Raw genomic sequence first — 12,084 nt, forward strand, 5'->3', positions numbered from 1 at the left:
CCTCTTTCCATGTAACCTCCTCATATAGTTTAGGCCTTACAAGAGGAGATTAACCTACTCTGAAATTCAGCCACATAAGATCTATACCCAACCCTGGTTCAAAGTGACTCTTACACAAGGCCCTGGGTTTCACTCTAATATTAGGCTAAACAATGCAAGCCAGTCAAGTCACAGTGCTCCCCCTTCTGCATGGGACTACCCACAGTTCCTGGTCTCATTCTGTGGGGCATCTCACCATCTATTAGTGTGTAGAATCAGTCCTTTGTACTATTTTAGGGCCACGGTGTCTACTACAGTGGATACTGCTATAGGGTACTAGCCACACACAACCAGCCAAATATCCACATGTGGCTAGTGGGTTGGACACCACGGTTTTAGATAAGTCTTTTCCCCTGGTGTTTACCACTGCCATGGTATCTGAGCACTTAGAAATAGGGATATGATTGTGTACCGCTGAATGAAGACCTCCCCCACCCCGCATGATGGCGGGGAGGGATGCACAGAAGAAAGCAGGCGGGAACTGGTGCTCACAGGGAGCTGGCAGTAGCACCGTTAGGCAAAACTGGCTCCCCACATGCACCAGCTACCATAGAGCAGCCTTGTCCCCCCATCCTCCCAAGTGTAAACATGTGACTGCTGAAAATTCCAGTGGTTACAAATTCACCAAAAAAACCCTTTTAACATCCCAACTTCAAGGAGTGATGAAGTCAGCTCCAGCATCCCCAAGGTGCAGGGGAAAAATGGTTGCTGTTTTTCAGATAAAGAATGTGAGCACCTTTTGCCTGGGGGAGTTTGTTTTTTACATTCCCCTCTCCCTGAGCTCATGGGAAGAGACTGGACAATGGACTCCTATTGCCCATAAGAACTGGTGTGTGTTTTACATTATGAAGCTCACATGACAATGAATAGTTTGATGTTCTGAAAAGCTTTGCAGTGTTAAGCCTTGGAACTCCTCTGAACACTGGCATAGGAATGTAGAAGGGATTGAACACTAGATACATGATTGCTGTTTAGCCAAGCAGCAGAAGCTAGAAAATTAAAATTAAAAATTAGTGAGAAATATTTAGGCAATTTCCATCTAATGTTGAGCAAGTAGTTTAAAAGGCAGCTTTTCTAGATGACAACCACATTTGCACAGACTTCTGTGCAGCAGAAGAGAACCACACATCAAAGGAAGACACATCTGACCACATGTGCTTCTTAGCTATGCCTTCTGATGTGTGCACTTTTCTACAATAGCTTTCACGTGACTTGTCAAGGTGGCACTAGACAGCAAGCAAATCTGACATGCAATATGCAGCTCAGAGGGAGTCTCACCTCTCAAGTGTTTGTCAGCCTTGCTCCTTTCCTAGCCAGAGTGAAGTTCTGTGACCACGTGGGCTGGGCTGCAAGTCTGACACCAGTTACAATATCTATACAGTCTGCTGGCAAGTTCAGCACAGAGGGAACCCTTTAAGCCAGGTGTGGGAAGCAACCTGTGCAAATAAGCTTAGCAAGTAAACGCACCACCAGCTACCACACATACTTGGATTTATTGATGGCCCTTTTCAGTTTCTTCTCCAGCTGCTTCATCCGGCCCATTGCAGCATTGTATTTGGCTGCCGTTTCCTTGTGCACCAGCTCACTTCTCGTTTTCGTCTGTTCTGCCTCCATGACCTTCAAGAGAAAACACAAATGGTTTGAGTTGTAGCAGGCATGCATCATGCATATCTGCTTCACAATTTTAATTAACATTTCAATAACCCCTCAACCTCTCTGAACCTCTTAAGAGGGTAACAGGGCGGAGGGGAGATACAGAAGAGAAGAGACATCTTCTTTCAATTAACCTACTTAGAAAAATGTTTCTTGGAAGAAACAGCAGCATGTCTGGTTAGCAAATAAAATATTAACAATACAAGCAGCATACTGCTGTTAACTAAGTGCATTCTGGGAGACCTTTGGTATAAGCAGCCTTAAACTGAGATATTGGAGATCCACTAGCACTGCTCCATTCTGAGCTACCATCTCATCTCTGATACTTCTGCATTCTCTTCCATAGGCAAGTTACAGTAGACTTCCAATAATCCGGAACCTTTGGGACCTAGGTGGTGCCAGATTATCGGATATGCCAGAGTATCTAGAGCAGGGGGCTGTGACAGGGAGGGAGCATCCCCTCCAGCGGGGGACTGAGACAGGTCTGCCGGGACCCACACTGCGTCCGGGGAACGGCACGGCGACGGGCGAACCCTCTGCCGTTTTGCAGGAAGGCGGGGGAAGCCCCGCACCACTGCCAAAAGTTTCCGGGAGGGGAGCAGGCTGCCCACCCCCCAGACTGCAGTACTTATTGCCAAGCAGGGGGGTGAGGGGCGTCACTGCAGGAGCAACCCAGCTGCTCTGCTCCACACTGCTTCCCCAAGTCCGCTGCTGCTGCTGCTGAAACTGACGAGCGGCAGACTTGAGGAACCTGCAGAGCAGCTAGGGTGCTGCCGGGTTGGTCCCACAGCTCCACCCCTCACCTCCCTACTCGGCGATAACTACAGTACTGCAGTCTGGGGGGTGGGCAGCCCGCTCCCCTCCTGGAAACTCTTGGCAGTGGCACGGGGCTTCCCCCGCCTTCCTGCAAAACGGCAGAGGGTTCGCCCCTCGCCGTGCCATTCCCCGCACACACACCCTGGCCGGTCACAGTGCGGGTTCCGGCCGACCCGTCACAAGGGTATAATTCCCTTCCCCTCCCCTTTCCCAGCCGTGAGCGCCCATGGGGCTCACAGCAGCTCCAATTGTCCAGCTGGTCGGAGCACTTCCAGGTTCCAGTTGGTGCCGGACTATCAGGAGTGCCGGACCACTGGATGCCAGACAATTGGAGTTTTACTGTATTTCCTTCACAGAACATTCCTCTTCCGGCTACGAGGACGAGCCATCCCAGATGCGGACATACTGACTAGTCAGGCAGAATGTATGTGTATGACTGGCCCAAAGGTCACGTTCATCATGCTTTCTATGAACACTTCCAGTCCACCACACAGCTTCATGGCTCGGCCCCAGACAAGCAAACATTTGAATGCTTCTGAATTATGTTCACTGCCTCAGTCCTTGGATTTTTGTACATTTTGTTTTAATTGCTGTAAATATCTTCGTCATCTGCTCCACTGACTGTACTGTGTCATTTGCGATGCCAGTGATGCTGTCAGGCATATTTTTGATTTGCAATTCTAAGAGCTATAATAAAATTAGGATGTCTATTTTTCTGTACTACTTGACAGAAAACAAGAATGGAATGAACTACATAACAGGACCTAGCCAGAGGTTAAACTGAAGTCACCATTACTCTGTCTCTCTCCCCCAACATTTTGACAAGACATGAAGAGTTCAATTGGATAGGTGAGACACAGGGTCTCTCATAAGCAAGCATCGTTACAGAAAGTGATGGGACCCTGTTTTCTGTGATATTTCTCTTCCAAGAATTCAGTAGGCCAACCAGTTTACTCCCGAACTCCAAAGTAAATAACTCAAAGTATCTTCCACTTTTTGAACCATTTCAACACACATTAGAAAGGGCAGACTACCTCAGACCAAGGTAACATGCTCCTATTTCAGAAAAGATGATCAACTTCAAATAATTTGTTTTTCAAATATTAGTCTTACCAGCTTTGCTGTGTCCTCCCGCGATAAAAAGAACAGCATCTCTTGAAGGCTATGCTAAACAGCGATATTTTAAACATGCAAAGGGATGCAAACAACTTGAAGTATGCAACTGATCTTTGCTTTCCAAGTAGACCAGTGCTTTACCCCGTGATGCTTACACAAGAGACTGAACGATGAAGTTAAAGCTTAGTGTATAGCAATTTTCAGGTATCGTAATAGTGAGATTTTATTTGTGGTCACATTCCACTCAGCACTACGTATTTTGCAACAAAATACAAGGTAACTCTCTAACCTAGAAAGAATATTTTACACAGGCTCTGATTTTATCCAAGAATATACACTCCACTACATGTGCCCCTCAGTTACCTACCTATTTAAAGAAGACTCCCTCCTTTGGAGGAAAAGGTCAAAACTATAAAATATTCAAGATTCTGCTCTATATCCTGCACATTAGTTGATCTCTTTGCTACTACTCAGCTTGTGCAGCAGTCAGGAAGCTAGAATGATGCTTTAACCTTTCCTAAAAGCCTGCATTAGACCCCCGGTTATAAACCTTCTCTCATTTGTGCACTCCTAAACATGTCAAAGGGAGGTGCAGACTCCTTTGAAAAATCTTAATCTGCAGATCCCCAGGTGTTCACGGACCAAAGGTTGAAATTCACCATGTTAGGCAAGCCTGACTTTGGCAAGAGAGTGTCACATTTAAGCTGGACATTCTTCTAGGACGGCAAGGAAGTGGATTTGCCTTCCTTTGGCATGGCATAGAAATTTAAACATAGGCAACAACTCTCAGTGGGTGCACCACAGCTGGAACAGCTACAGAAAAAAATATGGTGGGTGCTTACCACCCACCAGCAGCCCATCAAGCTCCTCCTCCTCCCCACCAGCATCTCCTGCCCACTGGCAGCTCCAAAACAACAGCTCCCTCTCTCTTCCACTGCAATCAGCTTTTCCTACATGCCACAGGTCATCTTCGGGAAAGAAGGGGAGGAGCAAGGTTCAAGCACTCTCAAGGAAGGGGCAGAATAGGAGGGGGCATGGGGCGGAGCCAGTGGAGAGCACCTCCCAGCACATTAGAAACTCAGCATGTATTGATTTAACCCTGCTGGAAGCTCTGCAGAAATGAAGCTGTTCGTTTCCAGTTGTTGGCATTCAACTGAGAAGTGACAAGAGTTTTTGGTTGTTATTGGTGCTGCTGGCTTAGACATTCTGAATCACAGGATTCATGGCGTGAATAATGCTGCAAGCACCAACATACCTGGTAGCCTAGTGGCCACTTCAAAAAAAACAAACACTATTTGTGAGGTGAGCAGACAAATGACATTATGAACAACCAAAACCAGTCAACCAAAAAGGTGAAATGTGTCTTTAGATACATTTTTTTGAGCTTTGTGAAAGAGGTTAATTGTGAGAGTGGTTGCTTATTTACAGTTTCCTTTTACAATTTCACACTAAAGAAACACTCTCATTTCCCTAATTCCCACACTGTCTTTATTTAGTTAAAAGGACAGATTGTAGATTCCACCCCACAGCACAGTTAAAGAACAACTCTAGAAGCACTAGGATAGCTAAATCCTACACATCTCTGGAACAGTCAACGAGCCTATGCACTTGATGTAGAAATGAGACTGCTAACTCTTTTCACATTGACCTCTAAACAGCCTGCAAATGGAGACTGTTGGTTGCCATGCAAACCCATTAAGAGTCTTGATTATCAGCCTCCACCTTTATTCCCAGGCATTAAGAATGCTGCTCTAGAGGGTTTGTGTAGGGCCTAGTTAAGAATGCTAGTCATCTGAAGTGATCACTCCCTCTCATTATTGTATTATACCCTTGGTTTTGGTCTTTTGTGAAAGACCAGGATGCTATTAAAAGTTACAAATGCATTCACAGAGTAGCTTGGCACAAAAAGTTCTGCTTTATATTGGCTATTCCACTTGCTTGCTCCTTGGTGTGGTCTAAAAATGAGCTATCCCATTAACATAGTTAATCAGTAGATCATCAATAGCATCAGGTAGAATTTAATCACAGCACAGACAGTAACTAGATAAAAGGCAAAATCTCAGATCACCAGCCTTGTATTCTATCAACGGGGACATAATATACAATAGGCATTTTTGGAGAGCAGGTTTGCATGAGATGCTTTGTTTTCTTCTAAGTAATTAGGACAAGCCTAAGTGAAGAATGTACCTTTGTCAGGATCTCAAGAGAAATGATGCAGTCAATAGAGAAAAAGCACGGAGCACCAATGAATCCTGTGAGACACCAAGAGTATTCACAGAGGTGGCACCTAATTCTTTTTCCAAAAGCAATCAGTGTGTCAGCTTGAGGGAGGTGTTAGAAACAAGGTGGTAAGAGAGGCAATGCAAGATGACAATCATTTGTCCAAATGCCCCATATATTTCTGAGCAACTAAAGGGGGAGATGAGAAGGAATTACAAAGCCATGCAGCACACGATTTGTTTTTTGAAAGGTAAAATGCTCAGGACATCTCTTTCTAATACAATTAATCTCAGACTCCAGATATCATCCTCAACCCCCTCTTCTCCTTATGCGTGTACTTGTGCATCACACTGATTCCATAGAAGCATTAATGCCATTATTCTCAGCCCCTTTGGAAGTCTCTTTGTATACGCCCGTGTCTCTAAACCTGGACAATTGTGAAGCTGGTTTCTTAAGCTCTGCTACTGAAGCAGATAAACCCATACCCTGCCTCTCCTCAGAAACCTTCCTAAACTGAGGACAAAACACTGAAGCTAACTCATTAACTGAAGTCTTTGATGCACTTTTTAAGCAAAGAAAGTGTCATTATCCCCATTGTGGAGATGGGGAAATGGAGGCACAGAGAGATTAAATTACTCACCCCAAGTCACACAGCAGACTGCGAGCCAGGAATGGGACACACTGGATACCAGTTTTCCGGGTATTGTCTATGTGTGATGGAGTTCCAAACCACGAGGGTGTAAGGGGATTATAAAGACAGCGAGGCACCCAGCTCCTATTTAAATTCAATGCCTACTTCCCTTAGGCTTCTATGAAAATACTAGTTGAAGTTCAGGGTACAGGCCTCTTCAAACCTCCCTGCAGTTATTCAGGCCAGTACTGGTTGGTCCCCTGAATAAAAATACCTGCTATATTTTCTTCTTCCATCTCTGCTGGCAGGAATACAGAACAGCTGCCATTTTACTCACTAAGTCTCTGGGCTTCCATCGCTCAATTGTATTTTTTTCATCCCTAGATTATCTCTTAGGCAGCATTAAGGGTTGTTGTTGGGGTTGTTTGTTTTTTGGGGGGAGCGGGGGGGAAGGAGAAGAATCCACTTTCATTGAGGCCATCTACAATTTCAAAAAGATTCCCAATTTAAATGCTGGTGTATCTTTCTCCACCCAGCCCACCACAACCCTAAGCATCCTCTCATTTGGTATTAGAGAGTCATCTCCTTAAAATTCATTACCATTAACTAAAAGTTCTACTTGGGGGGGGGGGGGGGGGAGAAGAGAGGGAGAACAGGCAGTCTCTTTCACACACCAAGCTTCTAAACAAAACTGCCCAGTATCTTTCTGGCACTTTTCCTTCAGAAAGTTGTGTTTGTGGAAGGCTTCAGACTGCCAGCCCTGGAGATGTTCAGTTTTTCCACAGCAAAAGCAACAGCAGCATACGTCCCCCCTCATACAGACTTAAGAGCACCTCAACTCTAACTTACTGTGATCACATGCAGAGCTAAGTCATTAGTTCTTCCTGCAGGAATTCTGCACACTACAAAATGCAGAATTTCGCAGAAATTAATCTTGTGCATGCAGAATCTCCTTTCCCCATAGAAATGGGCTGCACTGCTGCTGGCTAACACAAGGGGCCATTGCACTTGGCAGAGTCCCCCTCACAGACACTGCGAGGGGATGGAAAGTGAGCTAGAGAGGGGTCCTACAGCTGCAATTCTCAGCATGCCCAGAGGGAAGGAGAGGGCGACTTGCTGGAAACTATGCAAGCCTTGAACCAAGCATCAGGGTATTATTGCTCCCTCTAGATCCTGGGGCTCTAGGGAGATGGGAAATGCAGAGTGGGGGGCTGCAGTTGAGCTGGGGGTGCCTACAAGTGGGCTCTGACCAGGGAGGGTTTGTATCTCTGTCTTGCCCCAATCTGGGCTGAAAAGGGGAGGGAAGAGGCAAGAGGTAACAGGAACTGGATTGCCATAAGTATCTCTTGACCTTTCTACTGGGAGGGGCATACCTAGTGTTCGACATACTTGTTGACATGCATTTTGAAATAAGTTACCTAAAGAGCTGAAACTGGTATGATTACACAGTGTTATTTTGACAACATTTGCAGAATTTCTTGGCGCAGAATGCCCCCAGGAATAAGTAGTTGAACCACCTCATATATTCATTGTTTGGTATTCCACACTGAAACCACCAAGGATGCCAGCTGCAGCATTGTCTGTCTGGTATGCAATATGCACAGCTCACACTGGTAACTGGTCACTACCAAGCTTAACTTTACTTGAAATTGCAGATTAGCAGTAAAATGTTGTACAGCCCACTGCAAACCCATAGGGGCACCGGTTTTCATCCTCATGCTTCAAGAAACAAAAACATTATTAGACTCCCCCTCCCCCCCGCCATTTCAAATAGGACTACAGCTGCTTCTGGGCAGCCACAAAAAAGTGGCGTTAGTCTTGGGCATTTTTGAGGTAGAAGAAGCTTAAACACATTGCGGTGGTGACAATGAGATAAGTGTTCAGGCTTCGAATACCAGGCTTCCCATTTCACGCAGCGCATCTGATGCTTTTTTGGTACTGTGCACCATCTGACAGCACTATTGTATACAATTTATACATGAAGACAATTTATACATGAAGACTATCTTGCCTTATAATTCAATACATTTTCCACAAAGGGATTAGGATTTCAGAACTAAGATAATGTTACCCTATTGCTTCAGTCAGCTTGGAATAGTGGCACGTCTGGAGAGACTTGGCACAGGAAGCTTTTATGTTTGGTTGTTGTAGGGTTTGTTTGTTTTTACACACACACACACACACCATTTTTGCATTTAAGACAGACAGTGAGAAGAAGTCAGAGGAAAACAGTTACTAAGAATTTCTGTAGCACACGTGTTTAACATTAATGCCCCCATCTAGAAGATTCTATGTAATACTAGTCTCTCTAGATTTCAAAGAACTTTAGAAGGGAGGCTGCTGTCATGATCCCTATTTTACAAATGGTGGAAGCAAAGGGGTTAATTGACTTGGTATGGGGCTGGCAGCAGAGCCAAGGAGAGAACTTAGGTCTGTTACTGAGACGAGTCCAGGGCCCTATCCCCACATGCAGGTTTGAGATGTCTCAGTGCAGATACAGGATATAACTACCCTACTGATATCTGGGGGGCTCACAGCACTTAGAACAGCAGCTGTGGTCCTCCAAATACTAGTCTTGTTTTATCCTCCATTTCCCTAGGGCAGCCTCAGTGGAGGAAGGGGGTGGGGGGACACATGCATTGGTAGCACTCTGCTGCTCTCTCTCCAGGAGGAAGCTCCTGGTGCTAAGGGACCAACTTCTATGGCGCCTGTGAGAAAAATTGTACCAGAGACAGAGAAGAGGGCTGCTGTGCGTAAGATACAGAGGGGAAAAAGAAGAGGAAAACAAACTGCGTGATGGGAAAGGTTAAGAGGGAGCTGCTGCAGGGGCCAGAAGGTGAGGTGCTAATGGAGTAAGGGAGAGATTTTTTTGTCGGGTAGCTGATGTGACAGGCAGCAGCAGCAACACAAGCACTCGCACTTCTTACACAGAGCCTCAGCTCCTCCTGCCTCACCCATCAGAATAAGGGCATGTCTACACTGCAATTAGACACCCAGAGCTGGCCTGGGCTAGCTGACTTGGGCTGCAGTGCCTTTCAATTGCCATGTAGATTTCCAGCCTTGGACTGAAACACAAGCTTAAGGACCCTGCCAGGTGGGACATTCCCGGAGCTTGGGCTGCAGCCTGAGTTTTTATTTGCAGTGCAGACGTTCCCTAAGAGACCTCGGGGCCTTACAACCCGCTAGAGTGGCTTCCATGCACTCACTTCTAATCAGCCAGTGCAGACACTCCCCATTCTTGCCCACCCCCTTCACCTGCATGTCTGACTCAGCATTCCTCTCCCTACCCTACAATCAAGAAAAGGAGCTGCTGGCCCAGGGGCACTCCCACCATAGTGAACAGCATGGTTAAAAAAAAAAAAAATCTACGCAGACTCCACTGCGTTCATCCTCTCCTTTTGCTGCAACCACAGGGCGAACGGCTCTTTGCTTATTCAAAGTGGCTCTCCTGAACACTTCCCAGAAATGAACAAAGGGCTTTCACCATCTCACAGAAAGTCCCATCCTATTTCTTCTTTAATGGTGCCCCTCAGGTCTGATTCACAACCCATTTCTAGTCAGTTGCCAGTGCAACCCAGTAAGTGTTATTCCACCCTTCTGCGTCATCCCTCATGCAAAAACCACCCACAAACCACCCACACATCCCACAAAACTAGGCCTTGTGCATGCAACAAAGCTCACTCAAACCAAACAAGAGAATTGAGGCAAGCTCCTTAATGATCTTACCCTTTGGGTGGCATGATTAAGCATCTCTTGCCAAGCAGAGTCAAACTGACGTTTGTCATCCTCCAGCAACCTTTGCTCCGCAAGTGAAATGGTCTCCTTGGCAGCACGCAGCACCTCAGTAGCCCTCTGGAAATCCTGAGTTGCCTTCTGAGCTTCCAGTTGTGCCTAGACAACAGACACTGCAATTAGGCATCAATAAACAATTAATGTTTTTCTTTTTTAAATAGCTAAGAGCAGGATTTTAAGGATGAACACTCCACCCTTTTGTTATGTATGAACTGGGTCTGTGCTACCAATTTCCTTGCCTGGGTCACTGCTAGTTCACATCCACATGTCTTCTGTAAAGCATTACCATTGCTGTTCATATCCAACCCCCCCCCCCCAAAAAAAAAAGCAGGAGATCAGAGCTCTGTACAATAAACATCTGGATGACAGATGGAGAAATGCTGCGTGAAACAGCTTTAATCCAGAAGAAACAGGAGGCAGCAAGAAACCACAAAAAATCCTAATAATTCTGCTCTCCATAGCCCTCTTGGTGTTGAATTTCACAAGAATGCAATGGGAAACAATGTTTTGGAAGTTCAGAGTTTAAGTAAATACCAGTTTTTTAGTCACTGCAGTATTAACAAGCAGAAGAGCATTTCTGAGCGGTTACATTATTACACAGTATGATGCACAGTTTTCCAGGGAAAAGATCTGTAATCGAGTTCTGAGTGTTTCCTTACAGCCAAATTATTCTTAAGTGCAGTAGTTTATAGCATGTAGATTAACATTCAGTGACATGCTGATTTGGTTCAGTTTCCAGTCCTGGGTCAGTCATTCAGCCCTAGGGACTCTTGTCAACAACTGTGTTTGAAGTAATAGTATTTAAAAATCTGGAGGAGAGCTATGAAATAACTGGCTTTATAATGACTTCAATCCTTGCGGATTCATTTCAACGCTCCACCCATACAAGTATCCTACAAAGAGATTAATATAATATTTCCAACCAATGAAAAGACAAGTTAAAGGCATCACTGAGTAAATGTACTATGTTATTTGACTTGATGGTTGGATATTTACTCAAACTTCTAAAAGCTGCTGGTTTTACAGATCAATCCTTTTTGGAAGAACTGGGCCCCAAAGTAACCATGAGATAATCCTATTCAAAACTGTCCTGAGATTGGGAAGTATTCCAATCTAAGCTCTAAATTCTGAACCATCAGTTTTTCCTAGCTGAAATGCATTCTACAAAACATTAGAGATGTAGCCGTGTTAGTCTGGTCTAGCTGAAACAAAAGACAGGACTATGCAGCACCTTAAAGACTAACAAGATGGTTTATTAGGTGATGAGCTTTCGTGGGCCAGATCTGTATTTCAGCTGAGAAAGTAGGTCTGCCCCACAAAAGCTCATCACCTAATAAACCATCTTGTTAGGTCTTAAATGCTGCACAGTCCTGTCTTTTGTTTCATTCTACACATCAGTGTTCCAAAAACCCGTAGCCAATGTGGTATGCGCAGCCATTTGCCCATTCAGCTGGACCAGAGGAAAAAAATTGGCATGGCAACCAATCTACTATATATTTTAGCAAGTTTGTGCACCCCTGTGCCCGTCCGTCTGCGAGTCTGTTTGTTCAAGGGCTCCTCCTAAACAGTAAGAGCTAGGGCCACCAAATGTGGTAGGCAGCTTCCTCTTCTCCTCACTTAAAGCAAGGTCAGGGTTTGGTTGTGCCAGGGCAATGGGAATGTTTCACATCAAAAGGAAAGAGAGGGGTGCATAAGCAATGACAGTTATGAATGAGCACGGGGGGCAGCAAGTCCTGCAGCCCTAAGGAGTAGCTGCCAGCCGGCAGGCGGCCCCCACCACCTCCGGGCCACCCTAGAACACCTGCCTCTCCCCACAG

At 45.4% G+C, this 12,084-nt stretch overlaps 1 protein-coding gene across 1 annotated transcript in view; it reads right to left on the minus strand.

The window, feature by feature from the left end:
* Positions 1–12,084, minus strand: part of SH3BP5 (SH3 domain binding protein 5) — a 63,120-nt gene that overhangs the window by 12,477 nt on the left and 38,559 nt on the right. The window contains exons 4-5 of the mRNA XM_075921941.2: positions 10,202–10,366; positions 1,526–1,656 (exon numbers count right to left, since the gene is read on the minus strand). Coding sequence (XP_075778056.2) covers positions 1,526–1,656; positions 10,202–10,366 — 296 coding nt within the window. The remainder of the gene's footprint in view (positions 1–1,525; positions 1,657–10,201; positions 10,367–12,084) is intronic.

Source organism: Pelodiscus sinensis, chromosome 2 (genome assembly GCF_052426305.1).
Source record: "Pelodiscus sinensis isolate ZL-2025 chromosome 2, ASM5242630v1, whole genome shotgun sequence".
Lineage (NCBI taxonomy): Eukaryota > Metazoa > Chordata > Testudines > Trionychidae > Pelodiscus > Pelodiscus sinensis.